This window comes from Kogia breviceps, chromosome 14, assembly GCF_026419965.1.
Source record: "Kogia breviceps isolate mKogBre1 chromosome 14, mKogBre1 haplotype 1, whole genome shotgun sequence".
Lineage (NCBI taxonomy): Eukaryota > Metazoa > Chordata > Mammalia > Artiodactyla > Physeteridae > Kogia > Kogia breviceps.
In genome coordinates, this window is record NC_081323.1 from 65,492,756 (window position 1) to 65,512,129 (window position 19,374).

Below are 19,374 nucleotides of genomic sequence, written 5' to 3' on the forward strand. Positions count from 1 at the left end.
TAATATATGGTTTTACTTATATGGCAATATATATAACTCTAATTATAAATATAAGATCAGAAGAATGTCCATCAAAATGTGGATAGTTGTTCCCTCTGGGCAGTGGGGTTATAGGTGACATTTTACTTTGTTCTCTTTTGCTTATCTGTATTATCTGAATTTTCTACAATAAACCCGTATTATTTCATATTACTATCACATTACTTAGTATTCCTATAATTATTAATGGTATTGCTAAAAGAATTATTATAAACTTTTTTCTGCCTAAAGTTGGCGTCGGTCTTTGGTGACTGGGAGAGGGTGAAAAGGCTGTGGTCAAAGGGACCAGGGGCTCAGAAGCGGGGACCAGGCAGGGCTGTCAAGGCCATATGTATAACCTTGAACAAGTTTTGGTGACCCCTCCTGAGCCTCCTCTTGCCTTGTAACAGGGTTCCCATGGAAACGTGCTTTCCAGTTTCCAAAGGGCTGGCTCACAAATACACACTTGCAGCACTGGCAGAGATCTGTGTGCCTTCTTGGGGTATGAAGGTTGCTGGGGCAAAGAGGAGGCTGTCCAGAGGGAATTCTTGAAAACCCATGCAGCCTTGGGGTCCTGATGCCTGCGCTTTGTGTCTCCTGCACAGATCAGCTGGACATCATTTCCATGGCAGAGACAACCATGAGACCAGAGGAGATCGAGCTGGAGATGGTGAAAATCCAGCGTCTCCGGGAAGTCTTGGTCCGGCGGGAGTCTGAGCTCAGGTTTATGTGAGTGCCTGGGGGATGTGGCAGAGAAAAGGAAGGGGTGTGGAGGGGGAGGACACTAGAGAACCTGACATTTACTGTTTATTGCTGTGTGCCAGGCACCGGAATGAAGGTATTACATACATTCTCACAACCACCTAGAGACGTGGGTATCTATTCCTCTATTTCATAGTATATAACCATTAGTCAATATATGGCCCTATACAAGATGATTAAATTAGTGCTTTCCTGTCTTTTTTCTATTTTTATGCTTCCAATTTTTATTTTTTGTATTCTCAAAGAGCACAGAACTTATATTTTGTTCCAAAACTATAATTAAGCTTCTTACACATTGTTTCTAACATTAAAAACATATCACTAGTGTTTACAATACACTCCCCGTGTTTTAAAAGGAAGGGAGACAGAGAATGTGAGTTCTTTAAAGTACTGAAGAGCTCCCTTCAGCCTGTGGGTGCTCAGAAGGGCCAAGGTTGCTTTTGTGACGACGGCTGTCACTGCACATTTACTGACCTTTGCATCGTGTGTGTGTGTGTGTGCATGCGCGTGTGTGTATGTACATATTATCCCCGAACCTGGCACATGCACAGCAAGTGCTCAGTGACAAGCTTAGCTAACACGCAAGCTCTAGCCCTGGGCCAAGCATTGCACCAAGCTCTTGACTTGTGACCTCACTAAATTTCCCCATGTTGCCCGTGAGTCCGACTGCTTAGAGATAAATGTCAACAGTTGACACTTGAATAAATCAAATTATCTAAAACATACAGAAGGATGTCAGTGCAGTCGGGACATATTTTGGGGTCTCAGTGACATACTTCAGGGGAGGGGCTGGCTTCTTGGCCCCCGGAAGTCTTGCTAGCAGCCTGCAGACAGAGGTGGATGATAATGAGGGCTCCCCCCAGGCCCCGCCTTTAGAGTATGTAGCCTTGCCTGGAGGTACACCACCTTGTCCATCTCAGAGATGCATGATGGACTCCAGGATGGCCAGGATAGAGATCATGGCCCACTCAGACCTGGATAAACACCTCATCAGATGATGATCTGTAGCCTCCCGGGCTAACAGGCTGTGTGTGGACCATTGTTGAATTCAGTTTCCTGGCTCTTTCTCAGAGCCAGGCCCTCACCTACCTATCGGGCTTACGGTGCAGGTGGGTCCTATTCTTGCCTCCATTTTAGAGAAGAGGGAATTGGAGGTTAAGAAATTTACCCAAGGTTGCATTAGCTAATAAGTAGCCAAGGTAGGATGCAGTCTGACTCCAGAGTTTTTATTAAGTGAGTGAATAAGTGAAGGAAGGATGGAAAGAGGGAGGGAGGGAAGGAATGAAGGAAGAGGAGGGAAGCTCTGAATATATCTGCCAAGATAATGCCTTAAAGAGTATAAGCTCCTGAGGACAGGGATCCTACATCTCATCTTCACTGTTGGATTTTCCCAGCATCTTGAACACTGCCTGGCACTTATTAGGCCAATTAGTATTTGTTGAATGTGCAAAAATTGTTCTTTCACACTCCATCCTGACCCCAATAGCTTCCCTTCACACACACACGCACACACACACGCACACGCACACGCACACACACACACACACACACACACACGAGACCCGTTGGAATAGGGTAAGAGGGAAATAGAATTTCAGACTGTACTAAGCATTTACAGGCTCAGGTGGGGAAGCTCGGAGTGATGGGAATGTGACAGCCCTTGACTGAAATAGTCCCAATGACTGTAGCTGTAATAACCAGGGTGAGATTGGTTTTGTCACACTTGCTGGGAAGTAATCAGGTTAATACCCTCAGCTCCCGTGCAGACTGTATGAGTCAGATCATATTGCACGGCTGAGGGTGTCTTCCCACTTTACCGTCTCCTGCGGTGTTGATTCTTTCGAGAATGGGTTTAAAGGCTGCTGTCCCAACACCCCCGACGTTCAGCATTATTCTTTCATGAGTTTCCATTTTCTTGGCCCCTCTCTCTTGCCCTTTCCCCTGGGAGTCACAGCTTCTGTTTGTTCTGCCTTCCTCTCAGCGTGAACTCATAAGAGTGGGTTCAGGGTCATCCTGGCTCTCTTGCATCCTTGTCTGTGACCTTGGGCACATGACAGGCTTCAAGAGAACTGCTGTGTACCACAAGCACTGTTATACTGCACACGTGCTATGTGTGTTATATGCATTTGCTCACTTATTTTAGCTTTTTGAACCCTCATAAGACCCCTGAGGGAGTGTTTCTATTCCTTCTATTTTATGGATAAGAAAACTGAAGTTAGAGAGGCGAAATAACATTTTCAAGGTCAACAGCTAGTATGGGTGGAGTTGGGACTTGAACCTGAGGTGTCTATCTCAGAGGCAGAGCCCTGAACCCTAAGTTAGCCTGTTATTTATTCCCAGCAGAAGGATGCCTTTTCTCTTTGCCTTGCTCTTCTAGAGTGCAAAGACAAACTCCTCGTTGGATGCCCACAATCCCACATTGGGTTTGGTCTTGTTCTGTACCATCTTGAATTGAGTCGGGTGGAAACAGAAGTCATTCTGTTGAGTCAGACTTTGGACTTTTTCATACCCTTTCTCTGAGAAGTGATTTATCTGAAGCCTAAAATGATGAGCTCCAACTTAGTCAAGGTTTTCAAGTTTACCTGCTGGGAATTTGACGTAGTGCCTTATTCCTCTAAGGGTTCTCAGGGACCTCAAGGGTCAACATTTACAGAACCCTTAGCACAGATCTAGGCCTTGGCTAAGCCCTGTGCACACATTATCACGTAACCTACGAAAAATGCTTGCTAATGGAAGGTTGAAGCAGGAGCACCTCCAGCATACCTGCTCTCCCTAAGGTTCACAAGGTCAGGTTCAGAGAAGGGCTATGAGTGACCCCGGTGGGCATGTGTCTCCACCGCACACCCAATGCATCTGCTCTCAATGTCCTCCCTTTGCTTGTCCCTTAGTTTCCAAGTCGCTAACTGGTGTTTAGAGATTTCCCTCTTGAATCTGGCAATTTTACAAGCTTCATTTGGATGAGTCAGTAAACACCTTAGTATCACGAAAACGCCGCTTTAATTGGCAGCAAATGTCCAGGAGGTAAAACTTGAAGGCTCCTTTGTTCCACCCTCAATCCTCCATGCCACCCACCTCCCAGTCCCTCCTGCTGCTGCCCCATCTCCATGCCTCTCGCCATCCTGGCCTGCGGAGGCTGTCAACAACCTCAGACTCATTTTCTCACCCTTAATTCCAACACTGACTCACACCATTAGCTTTTCATAACTCCTCCTGCAGCTCCGCTGGCCTCTGCCTCAACTCTTCCGCACCTTCTCTACAAGCCTGGTCCTGCTATTTATCTGGGTTTCAGAAAATTAAGTATCTTCGGAGGTGGGGGGCGGTTATCTTCATTTTACACCCTCTTGCAGGATTGTCATAAAAGGGACAGTGGGTTCTGTCTCTCAGCTTGCTCTTGGCGGCGGCAGCTTCTAATTAATGAGTCAGAGCTGCAGCTGGCAGGGGAGATGGGCTTGTGAAGGACAGATTTCAGGAGCACAGTCCTTGAGTTCCAATATTTCAAGACTCTGGGCTTGGACCCAAGTCACATAATTTTATTAAGAAGGACCAAGTGCGGTGAAGTGGTGGTGCCCTAGAACCTGGCAGAGGTTCAGGGTGTGGTGGTAGAGAGAACATGACTTGTAAACTTTTCAAATACTTGCTATGCTGGGCAGTGTTCTAAGTGTTTTACATGCATTGATCCTTTAATCCTTACTGCAACTAGACATACAGCATCCTCCCTCCCCATTTTATAGATGAGGAAACTAATGCACAGAGAGGTCAAGTAACTTGCCCCGGGTTGCCCAGGGTCTGTGAAACAGCAGATGATGATATAACCCCGGCACTCTGGGCCCAGAGTCCATGATCTCAACCATGATGCTATAGAGTCTCTCAACTGGTTTTGAACCCCAGTTCTACTTCTTATCAACTCTGGGCCCTGGAGCAAATCTTTTGCCCTGTTGGGCATTCCCTGGTGGTCCAGTGGTTAGGACTCCGGGGTCTCACTGCCGAGGGCCCCAGTTCAATCCCTGGTCAAGGAACTAAAATTCCATAGGCCGTGGCGCGTGACCAAAAAAAAAAAGTTTCTTTAAGGGACTTCCCTGGTAGTCCAGTGATTAAAGCTCTGTGCTCCCAATGCAGGGGCCCTGGGCTCGATCCCTGGTCAGGGAACTAGATCCCACATGCTGCAACTGAGATCCAGTGCAGCCAAATAAGTAAATAAATATTTTTTTAAAAAGAAAATCTTTTGTCCTGTTCCAGCCTCAGTTTTCCCCTCTTTACAATGGGACATTGTTATTTCCCTGGCAGCACTGTCACAAGGGATGGAAAGAGAGGACACGTGAAAGTCGGTGGCTCTTCCTAGGTAATAATCACATCAAAATTCCCTTCCCTCCTTTAATTGTTAATAACATGCTTTGAGGGAGAAGAGAGGAACAGGGCTGCTTTGTTATCTCCAGAGAAGACAGAGAAAACACCCCTCTCCCCGAGAAGCTGGGGAGTGGCTCTCACTCATCAAGTCCAGCTCTGTTCTGGGGCCTTGACTTTATTATTGTTGTTGTTATTTAAAAAAATTTTTATACACCTGCATTCTTTATCCCTTTAATGAGCTGATAATTCTGAAGCCTGTTAGGAAAAGCTTCAAGCCAAGGGCGAAATGAAGCATGTGCATTTAATATAACTTGACACTTCTCAGCCACGTTTGGCAGTTTCGAGACACTTTGGATGCACTCTGGGTTTTAAATACCATCTCCTAAGAACGGGTCAGCATTGTCAGAGCCACTGTACATATCAGGTGGGCAGAAATGTCTTTAACTGCAAAAGATCTAAAAAGCAATTTGTCTTGGACAAAATATATGAGAATTTGAGGAGTTGAGGAAGAAAGGGAGGAAGGAGACCTCGAGGGAAGAGGAAAGGGATGGGGAGGCTAGAGAGGATGGGGAATGTCCCAGGTGAGACCTCTGAATGGAAGGACCCCCCTGAATTTCTAAGTGTTCGGGGAAATAGGGATGAGGCTGGGGATCTGGGCTGATCAAATGGAGAAAAAATAGCCCCCAGTGGATGGGCTTCTGCTGTTCCAAGTTGCTTCTCGAAGTCAGAACAAGCTTCAGGAAAGGAAATTCTCTCAGGGAGCTCTGGCTGTCTTACAATAAAGGATTTCATGCTCTTGGCCCTAAGGATCTCCTCTGGGCCCTGGTGAGCTGGGAAAGGGATCACTGTATTAGAGTCCTATGATGGTTACTTTTATGTGTCAACATGACTGAGCTATGGGGTGCGCAGATATTTGTTTAAACATTATTTTGGGTGTGTCTGTGAGGGTGTTTCTGGAATAGATTAACATTTGAATCAGTAGACTGAATAAAGCAGATTGCCCTCCCCAGTGTGGGTGGACCTCATCCAATCTGTTGAAGACCTGAATAGAACAAAAAGGCTGAGTAAGAGGGAACTTTGCCTGCCTGACTGCATGAGCTGGGGCATCGATCTTTTCCTGCCTTTGGACTTGAACTGAAAAATCAACTCCTTTTGGGCCTTGGGCTTGTTAGCTTTTGGATTGGAACTTACACCATTAGTTCTCCTGGGTCTCCAGGTTGGAGACTATAGATCGTGGGACTTAGCCTCTATAATCCTGTGAATCCTTATAAGAAGTTTATATCTATCTATCTATCTATCTATCTGTCTACCTACCTACCTACCTACCTATCTATCTCAACAGATCTATATATCTCTATCCAGCAGTTTCTCTCCTGGGTATACCCTCGAGCTGCTCTGTATAGTTGGGTATGCACTAGCCCCATGTGACTATTTCAATTTAAATTAATTAAAATTAAATAAAACCTAAAATGCAGTCCTTCAGTAGTCCTGGCCACATTTCAGGTGCTCTTTAGTCAATTGTGGCTGATGGCTATCCCACTGGAAAGCATACATTTTTGTAGAACATTTCCATCATCACAGAAGAAACTCCCACACATGAATGTCAGGAGGCATATCCCAGAACATTCATATCAGTCTGTTCCCACCTCATCTCCCCCCTTTTCATCTTCATCCATTGTCCCCCTGCAGCCCCCACCCCTGCTGTCCACAGGCCTCCTTTCAGTCCCTCCCCCTCCAAGGGAGCCTTTTTTGTGGGGGCTGTTCCCTCTGCCTGGATGCCCCCCTCCCGCCTGGTTAACTCTCCCCCTCCCCCCAGGGCTCAGATCCAGGGTCACTTCCGAGGGGAAGCCTTCCCAGCACTTCCCAGGCTGTGTCCCATCCTATCACCATAACCAAGATCCTTTGGGTCTTCTAAGGAGAAGCCTTTCCTCCATTTATAAATCTATGTTCATCAGTGTGAGCACGTGTTCCCCATCTCTCTTCTGCTCGACACTGTCCCTGATGAGGACACAGGCTGAGCTGTTTTCACTCTCAGCAATATTGGCAGCACCCAACACATGGCTAATGTGAGTAGGTGCTCTGTGACTATTTACGTAATAAATGAGCAAGAGCTTGACTTCCCTTCTTTTTTTAGTGCCTGACTCATTTCAAGTGGGTCAGTCCATAGTATTCCTACAGAGTGGTTGTGTGACATAGCAGCTTGCAGTGTAAACACTTTACGAAGCGTATGAGTTTCCTGTGGCTGCTGTAACAAATTAGACAAAGTTGGTGACTTAACATACAGGGACTTCCCTGGTGGTCCAGCGGTTAGGGTTCTGCACTTTCACAGCCAAGGGCCCAGGTTCAATCCCTGGTTGGGGAATTAAAACCCTGCAAGCTGCATGGCATGGCCAACAAAAACCAAAAAACAAAAACAAACAAAAAACCCCATACACTTATTCCCTTGTCATTCTGGAGACCAGAAGTCTGAAATGGGGTTCACTGGGCTGCCGTCAAAGTGTCGGCAGTGCTAAGCTCCTTCTGGAGGCTACAGGGGAGGATACTTTTCCGAGCCCTTTCCAGCTTCTAGAGCCTTGTTTCTCGTGTTCCCTGCTGGTGGTCCTTTCCTCCATCTTCAAAGACCACAGAGTGGGATCGTCCAATCTCTGCTGGCATCAGCCCACCTGTATAACCCAAGATAATCTCCCCATCCCAAGAGCCTTACTTGGATCACACCTGCAAAATCCCATTTGCCATATAGGGTAACATATTCACAGGTTCCAGGGATTAGGATGGGCATACCTTGGAGGGACATTATTCAGCCGATCACGTTAACTGACTACGGCAATTCATTTAAGGGCTAAGTGCAGAGCTGGACTCCCAGGGTGGCAGTGACGGTGACAGAGATGGCCGTGGTGAGGCTGAGCGGAGGGGAAGGCAACATACACTATATGGAGAACCTGCATCGCTTCATCTGATGCTGAGTCTTCATCATTCTTTGAAATCTCCCAAAGGAAAAAAAACATCTTATGAGACAGAAGGAGAGCATGCTCAGTAATGCATGCACAGTGGCCTGACAATTAAGGGTTTTCCCCTGTCTTTGCTTGTCTCTGGGAAACTGCTGATTTGAGTGGCAGCTGGGGTTGAGAGGTGCTTGTCTGTATCACTTGATCTCAATTGAGCACTCAGTTCTTTGCTCTGCACTTAGCCCAGAATCAGATAATGCTTGCCTGGGTCTCATTTCTCTTCAAATAAGAACCAGCCCTCTCTTGATATTTCCAGGACAGGCTGCTCAAAGAGAAATGGGAGGGGGAAAAATACAAACAACTTAACAGATTTGCCTTCGTGGTTTGGGTCTACACAGCACAGCCACTCATTAAGACAGTATCGGGATTTACATCTTTGACTTTGTTTAATTGGCTGCTAGTCATTGAGTGATCAGTTACACAGATCTTTGCTCCTGGAATTCTGGCCCACTCTTGGTCCTTTTGTCCTCTAAACTCCTCAGAGGTTTCAAATGAGATTAGGTCAATCCAAGACGTTCCTGGTTTGGGTTCTGCCAAAGGAAGGGTAGCCTGTTTTTTTCATTACTAAATGTCCTGGTCTTTGACAGAGTTGCTTTCTGATAAAAAGAGAGGCAGCACCTACACCTGACACCACCTACCTTTGAATTCTAGCTCTGCCATTTGTAGGCTGTGCAATCTCGAATAGATACCTTAACCTCTCCGAGCCTCAGCTGCCTCATCTGTCAAATGGGATGCAGCCAATATCTCCCAGGGTGGTTTTGAGGAGTAAAAGTGATCATGTTTATTAAGTGCCCACCCCTGCAGTGCCTGCCACAATATAAGTGCTCATTAAATGTTACTTTCCTGGGCTTCCCTGGTGGCGCAGTGGTTGAGAGTCTGCCTGCCGATGCAGGGAACACGGGTTCGTGCCCCGGTCCGGGAAGATCCCACATGCCGCGGAGCCTGCGCGTCCGGAGCCCGTGCTGCGCAACGGGAGAGGCCACACAGTGAGAGGCCCGCGTACCGCAAAAAATAACAAAAAAAAATAACAACAACAAGAAAACAAAGAGCAGCCCCAGGGCATGGGGTCATCTCAGAAAGTAAGAGCGGCCAAGGGAGAAACACGCTCCACGGGCAGAGCGTGGGCCATCTCAGGAGGTGAGAGGCCCCCAAATGTGATGTGGTTAGATTTTTTTTTTTTTTTTTTTTACAGATATAACTTTTCCTTTATTGCACATTAAGCTGTACAAGGGTCACAAAAGAGAGGTAATTCAGTCACACTTCCAGCATTGGCTAAGGTTCTCCCAGCTGGATTGGTACAAAAAAAGGAGACAACGTCAGAAAGGAAAGGGGTACAAAACATCTGAACGGCAATCCTATACTGTGACACGTATGCCCCAGGCCACAGAGTTGTCCTTAGCATGCTGCCTGAGGGCACAGGAGAGCCAGGGTGTGGTGTCTGCATGTGTTGGCACTGAGAGGGAGCCCTAGTCCCTTTCTCCCTCACCTGACAGACAGTGGCTGACACCACCCGGGAGCCAGACTGAATTCAAATGGCAATTTTGTATTTGTGGCTCACAAATGTCACATGAAAAGCACCTGAATGTTCACACTGATCACATGCAAAGAAGCAACACTACCATTAGCTCACCACTTGGACAAAAATAAATTTAAAAAAATAAATGTATTCCTTTCTGGGAAATGTTTCTTTATTCCTTTCTATCATTTCATCAGATTGGGAGGTATTTAAGGACCTGATTCTTATGCAACCCACCTGGAAGCACTTAACTGCCTCTATATGTATATATTTACAATAGGTCCACTACCATCGGCATCTACATCATCTAAGGGAGGAATCGTGGACAAGAACATTTATATACTCAGTGCATTTCCCTGTAGCTCAGAATTTGCCAGCAACCAAGAGAGAAACCAGGGCACGTGCCCCTTGACACAGAAATCATGTTACACACCACCAACACCAGTTATTCCTCAAACCTGGCAATCCAGGAAGGTGACATGTCAGTACAGAAGTGAGAGGGAATGTTAAAAGTAGAGCTAGAAGCACTTCTTCTAAAAGGCAAACTGCTGATGTGAACTCCCACGGCCCATGGTGCTAGAGGAGGCCACTTGGTGCCCCATCCTGGCCTGGCCAGGACATGGCAAGAAGAGGCACTGACCCGAGGCCTGGTTTAGGAACTGCCTCATCGCTGCCCAGGAGCTGCATGTCAGAGGAAAGAGGACAAATGGGTGAGGGCTCTTTAAGAACCATCGCTGTAGAGCCAAAGCCCGAAACACACAAGCTAAAATCTGAGACAGTCCTTCTCGGGAAAGATAAAGCTCTTCTCTGGACTCTGGAGGGCTCTTGGGGACAGCTGACAACTAAAGCAGGCACCCACCTCAGAGCTCTGGAGGCAGTGTATGGAGTGGTTAGGGTTTTTTGTTGTTGTTGTTGTTTTTTGCGGTACGCGGGCCTCTCCCGTTGTGGAGCACAGGCTCCAGACGCGCAGGCTCAGCGGCCATGTCTCACGGGCCCAGCCACTTCGCGGCATGTGGGATCTTCCCGGACCGGGACACGAATCCGTGTCCCCTGCATTGGAAGGCGGACTCTCAACCACTGCGCCACCAGGGAAGCCAAGCCCTGGAGTGGTAAGTTTTTATGGCCTGGGTGATTTCATAGGCTAATGAGCGGGAGGATTATTCCAACTATGTCAGGGAAGGGGCAGAAATTTCCAGGAACTGGGTCACTGCCCACTTCTTGACCTTTTATGGTTGGCCTCAGAACTGCCGTGGCACCCGTGGGTGTGTCATTTAGCTAATGTATTACAATGAGCATATAATGAGGCTCAAGGTCCACTGGAAGGTGAATCTTCCACCGTCTTGGACCTAGTTGGTTCTAACCAGTTTATGTCGTATGCTCAAGGGCTATGTCATTCTTTTAGAGGTCGTGCCCTGCCCCCTTCCCTCCTGTTTCAAATCCAGTTCCTTAAATGCTCTGGGAATGAGCTTTACCATCTTATTGGTTCCCTCTTGAATGGGTTAAATACATTTTTGACAAGTGTTCATTCTCTAGGTGTATGAGTCACGTGTTTAAAATTTGAAACTACGCTTCAGCATGGTCCTCATAGAGCCAGGTCCCAAGTTCCCTGGGCCCATAATTGAGTTCAGCCAGCACTCACAGAGAACATTCTGCATGCCAGGCACTGTGCAGAGCAGAGCACTGCAGGGAAGATGCAAGTGGGTGGGGCTGGTCCCTAGAGTCAAGGATTTCATACTCTTATAATAAGTTAGCTCTTCTCTAGGCCAAGGTGTTCTGTTGAACATAAACAATTTTGCAGATTGCCAGTATCAAATGAGGCCATTCTAAGACCGAGATAGATCAAGACCAAGACAAGACAACTTCACAAGTATGTCTGAAAGTGAATAAGTTGTGAACATTGTCCAAACCATAAAATTGACCAAACATCCATATCCTGGTTCATCTGAGCGACTGCAGCTGCTTCTTTACCAATCTCAGCTTTAGCCTCACTCCGTTCTCACTTTATGGCTAAGAATTAAGATGCCCTATCAGAGAATTCCCCCCACTTCCTGATGACATCCAATCCAGAGTAAATGCCCACTTCCTTTAAACCATCCCCCAAAGCACCTAACACAAGCCCAAATCTTATCCTAAGCCCTTCGTAATACCCTCTTACTGATATCGTTCTGTCCAGAATTGAATTAAGGGGCAAGCTAGCCAAGGTGTCCAGGTATCTGCAGACTCACTAAAGTGACATAAGATGGAGAAAGTTGTCTCCTTCAGCACTTCCTTCAGAGGCAGGAGCTGCTTGGGAGAGAAGCTTGTTTCAGTTAGGGTACTTGGCTGCAAAAAACAGAAATCAACGCTGCCTGACTCAAGCAAAGAAAAAGATTTACGGGAAGGCTAGGGGTGGGGTAGGGTGGGAGGAGGACTCATAGAACCAAAGGTAGTCTTAAGGGCCAGGCTTGGAAAATGGGTAGGAATCCAGAGAGCTCCAGAGGCTAACCACAGGACCAGTCTGGCCAGCATGCCACAACCGTTGTTGCAGGACATCACAGATCCAGCCTCACTGTCCTTTCATCTCTGTGTCTTTTGCTCAGTGGTCTTGGGCAGGATCTTCTGGTTAGGTGAGTGTGGGGAAGAGGGTGTGCTCCCTTTTTTAACTTCTCTAATGAGGACTGACACAATGAAAGTTTCCCCAAGAACTAGAGTTTGGGTGTTAAGCAACCCAAAATTCCAACTTTTGTCCATTATAAAAGCGAGACTTCCTCTGTTACCAAACCCAACTTGGGTCTGCTTGCTTGCATGCAGTGAAGCCAATCTACTGACACCAGGTCATGGTGAAGGAAAGTGGAGCATTTACTGCAAATGCCAAGCAAGGAGTCCAGGCCAGCTAGTGCTTAAAAGACCCAAACTCCCTGATGGCTTTCAGGGAAAGGTTTTTAAAGACAGGGTGAGGGACGGTGGTTGTGGGGTACATGATCAGCTCATGGACATTCTTCTGATTGGTTGGTGGTGAGGTAATCGGGAGTCAACATCATCAACCTCTTGTTCCCACTGATCTGGGGTCTACAGGCTTGTGGGCAGCGTACAGTTAACTTCTTCCACCTGGCGGGGTTCCAGTATCTGCAAAACAGCTCAAGGACATGGCTCAGGATATTATCTTGAGCCCTTGAGAAGGAACTAAAGGTTCTTGACTTTGTTTAATGGCTAAACTATGATTCTTTTGTCTTGACTTGTTTTCCTTTGTTTCTGCAGCATTTTCTCACTTCTCTAAGTTTATTCTTTGGAACTTGGGGAAGGCCTAGGAGGCTAAAGTTTTACTACAAACAAGAAGCAGGTGGAGGTCATGGGGTGGGGGAGGGGTCCTGTCCTGGGAAGGCCCCATAGGGTCCTGCTCTGTTGCACTCCAAAGGGTCATTCGTCAGTATGTAACAGGAGATGGTCTGTAAACAGCCTTCTAAATAGAGTGAGTTGTGCTATCTACAGGATTTTTGTATTTTTGAAGATGGTTATGCTAAATTGGTGTCAGAGCTGAATTTCTTGGAACAGTAAAGGAGAGACTTTTTGGAATAGTAAAGGAAAGACTTCTCACTACTTTAACCTGTGCACTCTGGTGGCACTACTTAGATTAGCATCCTGGCGCCACCAATTAACTGGCTGTGTGATTCTGGTTGAGCCACTTAAACTCTAAAAGCTGCAGGATCTTCATCTATAAAAGAGAGATGATCACATAGTATCCACCTTGAAGCATTGTTATAACCCATGCAAGAATTAACTGGGATAATCTGTATAAAGCACTTAATGCCTATCATACAGTATATTCTAAATAAACAGTAGCTAAAATCATCATTATCATCATATCATCATCATCATCACCATCATTGCCACCGATAATCTTTACCCCATACAGCACTCAGCTTCTCTTTTAAATAAGTGTTGAATTAATATTTAAAGAATGTTAAGGACTTCCCTGCTGGTGCAGTGGATAAAACTCTGTGCTCCGAGTGCAGGGGACCAGGGTTTGATCCCTGGTCAGGGAACTAGACCCCACACGCATGCCACAACTAAGGAGCCTGTGTGCCGCAACTAAGGAGCAAGCGAGCTGCAGTGAGGCAGCCTGCCTGCCACAACTGAGACCTAGTGCAACCAAATATAAATAAATAAATAAATAAAAATTTAAAAATCGACAAAATACTTTTTTAAAAAAATTAAAGGGCTTCCCTGGTGGTGCAGTGGTTGAGAGTCTGCCTGCCGATGCAGGGGACGCGGGTTCGTGCCCCGGTCCGGGAGGATCCCACATGCCGCGGAGCATCTGGGCCCGTGAGCCATGGCCACTGAGCCTGTGTGTCCGGAGCCTGTGCTCCGCAATGGGAGAGGCCACAACAGGCCCGTGTACCGCAAAAAATAAATAAATAAATAAATAAATAAAATAATGTTAAAGAGGCATTCTCCAATTTGCCCACCTGTCGGGTCTAGCCAGTGATATTCAGGAATCTTGCCACACCTGCCACGGTGGGACTATTTACACCATGGATATTGGCAAATGACACAAACCAAGGCTTCTCCCTCCCTCCCGGACTCCTAGCCAGTCGTTAAATATTTGCCAGAAGCACCACTGTTTACACCCCTGCCCTGTCCTGGCTTTGGAGGATCCAGCAGAGGAAACTTGCTGTATCTTTGTGGTTTGCCAAGCCCTGGGATATTGCTTCCGTACAAAGAAGGCCACTAATCACTGGTGCTGAATAAACATGAGGGTGATTTAAATGTCAATGTGCTTATCATCAAAAGCAGATCTGCTTTTGATGGTGCAGTGGGTCTAAGGGAAATTGTGGGTGGTGATTGTAGATAATCCAGGGCTTACACAGGGGTACTCTTTTCATAGGAGGAGCAGGGCTAAGCTAAGAGTATGGACAGTGCTGGCAAATCCATAGGCTACCTTTTGGGCAGGGAGCCATTCCTGGGGCTTGGAGTTTGCAGATTGTGTTTCTAAGATTTTTTCCTTCTGTCGTTAGATGCTCAGATGAAAGGAATGACAACTTTAGAATTTCCTGTATAGGTGGCGCTTCCAGCCAGCAGTCTGACCACAAGGAGTAATCAGGGGATTTATCTGAAGGCTGCATTTCCAGTAGCAGGCCCACAGTTTTTTATTGATTGTGTGGTAGAGATCAATAAAAATCACCTGATTTTCTCCCAAGATTTTTTTTTTTTTTTTTTTTTTTACTTGAACTTTACACAAAACTGGGGAAAATGTCTACTGCCCATCTCAAAAACATTTTGATGTTTATTCATTTTGGTTTATTTTTTTCAAAAACACTTTGAAATATTGAGGCAGATTTGACCGCTAATGGAAATTATGGGATGGGGCTAAACCCATCACCCAAGAAAGCTCACATTTTGGAATGGCCAGTGGGTGAAAGTATTTTAAAAGGCTCCTGACAGCAAGGACGGGGCAAAGGATGGGGGTACTAGGAGAGAAGGGGACAACCTGGTACATCTGGGTGACATTTCTAGGCAGTTTGTCATAGTGGTGATTGTCAGGGCTCTGGAGTCAAACTGTCTTCTTTTCAAATCTTGCCTTCATCCCTTGCCAGCTGTGTGATCTTGGGTGATGTACTTAACCTCTCTGAGCCTTCTATACAGTTGAGAATGATAATACCTGCCCTATAGATAGTGAGGATTTAAGGAGATGGAGCTGGACCCCGTTCCTGACCCCTGGGAACTGCTCAAATGCATGTTAGCTTTTGTTAGTGTCAGCAGGAAAGAAAGATGAACTTGGGAGTGGGAGGGAAGGTTTGGGGGAGAAGACATGGTCGCTCTGGCAGGAACTCAGCTGGGATCAGACAATGGAAGGCACAGGAGGCCCAAATGCTGAGAGAGCTCAGAATATAAATAGTATTGATAGCAGAATGCAGAGCAGGATCACTTGAAATACGGATGTTTAATTGGATTTCTCTGGGGATGACTCACTGCCTTTGATAGATGCTATTACCCTGATGGGGTCTCTATCATGGGATTTGAGAATTTTCCATCTGCACTTGCAGTCTTGAGGCCTTGTTTCAATAAATGTCCAGGACAGTGTGTCCTCCTCTGTGCCTGCCCGCCAGCTTGCCTTCCTCTCTTCATCACGTATTTAATGCGATGTGTCAGGCATGTGTGACGTGCTAGAATCACAGAGCAAAGAGGCAAAGCCCCTTAAAGGGTGCAGTCTATTTAGGGAGAAACACAAGTGCCCAGATGATTATCGGGGGGGTGAGGGGCTGTGCAGCTGAAGGAAGAGGACGTGATGCAGACTGGGAGCATCAGGAAGACTCTGGAAGGAGATGCTGGGGCCATCCCGAAGGCTGCATAGGAATTAGACTGAAACAAAGGTGTTCTGCATGAGCGATGGGTTGAAGGGAGCAAAGGCTTGAAGGGTGCGTGTCAGGACCACACAGGCATGCAGGCAGGCTGCTAGCCCGAAATGCAGGCTCTATGGCTAGAAGTGAGGCTCAAGAGACAAGGGCACAGAGGACCTTCTGCTGCAGCTATAGTGACCGGCCATGGAGTGGCCCATGGTAATTAAAAACAAAAAACAAAAAACTTTAAAAATCATCCAGATAATACATGCATGTTGAAAAAAACAAACAAAAATTTAAAATACAGAGAAGCCGATGAAGGAAATAAAAGTTCCTTCAAGAGAATTCCCTGGCGTTCCAGTGGTTAGGACTCTGCACTTTTACTGTCGAGGGCACGTGTTCAATCCCTGGTCAGGGAACTAAGATCACATCCCACAAGCTGCGTGGCGCAGTCAAAAAAAAAAAAAAAAAAATCCCTCAAAATAATCAAATGTAACATTTTGAATGAAGTCTTCCTGTCTTTTTTCTAAGCATCTGTATTTTGCAAAATTGGATCCTAACATTTCTTAACCACCTTTTGACATGGTTTATTCTCTTGTATCAATAACATCTCTTTTGAGCATCAATTTTAATACCTTGGTAGAATTTCGTATGCACACATCCCATCCTTTATTTAAGCGGCCCTCTGTTATTGTTGACAATTATGTTGCTTCCAGTGTTTTGCTATTGCAAACAAGGCTCTGTTGCACATAATCATAGCTAAATCTTTATGGTACCCTTAATTATCTCCCTAGGATGAAATCCTAGAAATGGAATCACTAGACTAGAGTTTAAATGTTTTCAAGGCCCCTGACATATGTTTCCACATTGTCCCCAGTTTTCTACTCTTATTAGTCCATTGGCCGTATTTGCTATTTCTCCTGTGTCTTCTCAAATTCCCACATCACTTCGAACTTGTCAGCAGAGGACCGTCCGGGGGGAACGGAGAGGGATCAGGCTGGGAGATGAGGCCACTGTTCCAACCTTTGTGGCTGAAGTAGATTTCTCTCCTACCTTGCACAGAGCAGGCCCCCTGGGCTAACAACAGTTTAGGTGATAATGCTGAAATCCAGAATCTGGCCTCCCTCTTCTTGTAGGATTGCAGAGAAAACACAGGACACCTGGTTAGATCTGAATTTCAGATCAATGACAGATTGTTTTTTAGCATGTTCCCAAGATCATACATGGCATTCTTATGCTAAAAACGATTCCATATTTATCTGAAATCTGACTATAACTGGGCACCCTCTGTTTTTGTTTGTTGACTCTGGGAACCCTTTGTATCTTACCACATCCATTCTGTGTTGGTTGTGTTTTCTCCTGGGACCCTCTTGAGAAAACACTGCAGCCTGGCCAGCAATAACTTTTATTTATTTATTTATTTATTTGGTTGCACTGGGTCTTAGTTGTGGCAGGTGGGCTCCTTAGTTGTGGCATGCATGTGGGATCTATAGTTCCTTGATCAGGGATAGAATCCAGGCCCCTGCATTGGAAGTGCGGAGTCTTAACCCCCGCACCACCAGGGAAGTCCCTGTCCAGCAATAACTTTTAAACGGTTGCAGAGTTCTTCCTTGTTTCGTTGGAAAGTAATATACGTAACTGATGCCCTATTGTTGGACATTCATGGTGTTTCCTTTTCTCTCTTCTCCTCTCTTTTCTCTTTCCTCCCCCTCCTCTTCTCCCCTCCTCCTTCCCCTCCCCCCTCCTCTTCCTCTTCCTCCTCCTCCTCCTTTTCCTTTTCCCCTCTCCCTTCATCTCTCTATCTTACCTGTTTGGAGTTTAATCTTTGTCCACATCTTTAATTCTTTGTGGACCACTCAGCCGAGAGCCTCACGGCTAGGATTAGGGAAACCCAGGACCAGAACCCTTCACAGCTTGCTGAGCCATCCAAGGGGATGACTTACGTATCTCAGTCTAAGCACTCTTCTTGGCAAGAGACTGGGGGAATAAAAGTAGAAAATACATGAAATCACAAAAATTAGTATGTTCTTAGTAAAGGGAAGGATGTGAAGGACAAATGCCCTAGCAGAAACTGCCAGATCACATTAGCAGGTGCTGCAGGAAATCTGTTGGCTGACCTCATATTCACTGCGCACAGCTTAATCCCCCACTGGTTCCCAGAGGAGAAAGCAGGCTGGGCCCTCAGTCAAAGCATCAGGTGGTTGAGAGCCCCATGGGCCCACCCCGTGGCCAGGAACCTTAGCCAGCTTGATTCCTGATGTCTCTCAGAAGTGAAAATTGAGGCAGGAAGCCCACATGTAGTAGGCTGTCAATAATCATCTAGGTTGTCTAGATGATTGAGTTTTTTGGACAACTCAGCAAATCAATGACTCAATGATCAATATTCCCCTCTCTGGGCATTTACTTCTTCATCTGTATAAGGTGAGAGCTCTTCCAGCTCCAAGAACTTGGTTAGTCTCTGATTACTTTCCAAGTTTTTTCCCCAAAGATTAGGATCAGGATGAAATTTTTCTATAAAGGGCCAGCTAGTGAAAATTTTAGACTTTGGGCCATATGGTCTCCATCGTCATTACTCAACTCAGCCATTGTAGGGTGAAATCAGCCACAGACGGTAGGTAAATGAACGGGCACAGCTATGTTCCAATAAAGCATTTTTTATAGACACTGAACTTTGAATTTCATATAATTTTCATGTGTCCCGTAATGTTCTTCTTTTGATTTATTTTCCAGCCGTTTAAAAATGTGAAAACCATTCTTACCTCCTAGATTACAACAAAGCTGGCAGGGAGTCAGGTTTGGCCCATGGGCCATAGTTTGTTGACCCCACTGGAGATTTAAGAGCAAACACAACTTCCAAGAAGCTCCTTCAGCACCTTAAACAGAAAGTTCAGAGCGAGGATGCTCTTTCTCCTTGCTGTGTACATACTGGTCACCATGTCTGCCAAACTGGCTTTCATAGACACATAGCCCTGCCATGCTCTCACTCCAGAACCGAAGATGGCTCCCATGTCATAACCAAGAGCTTCATAACCAAGACCTGTATGTCACCAATATTTCAGTGGACTCTTCCCTGTCACATAACACTGATATCACACTCCTTTCTACAGTCAGTGTTTGAGCTTCCTCCTCTGCCTGAGTGCCTGGGAGCCTTCTCTGTGCCCCTCCAGGCTGTGCACCTCCCATAAGTGGCACCGAGAAACCTTCCCCCAAACTACTCTGGTCTCTATCTCCTCTGAACTCCAGCCACCATATGAGATGGGACTTTGATATTCCTGTTGCAGGAAGGGAGACCCCTTCCAGGGTTTGAGAGTGGACTCTTGTCTAACACTAGGAAACGAATTGTCCCAGGAGACACACGGGCTGACAAAGCAAGAGACTTGATTGGGAAGGGGCGCCTGAGTGGAGAGCAGTA

At 46.2% G+C, this 19,374-nt stretch overlaps 1 protein-coding gene across 2 annotated transcripts in view; it reads left to right on the forward strand.

Annotated features, from left to right (window-relative positions):
* BMERB1 (bMERB domain containing 1) overlaps positions 1-19,374 on the forward strand; it is a 107,987-nt gene that overhangs the window by 67,924 nt on the left and 20,689 nt on the right. For both annotated transcript variants that reach the window (XM_067013455.1, XM_059038311.2), the window contains one exon: positions 624-747. In XM_067013455.1, the coding sequence (XP_066869556.1) occupies positions 624-747 (124 nt within the window). The remainder of the gene's footprint in view (positions 1-623; positions 748-19,374) is intronic.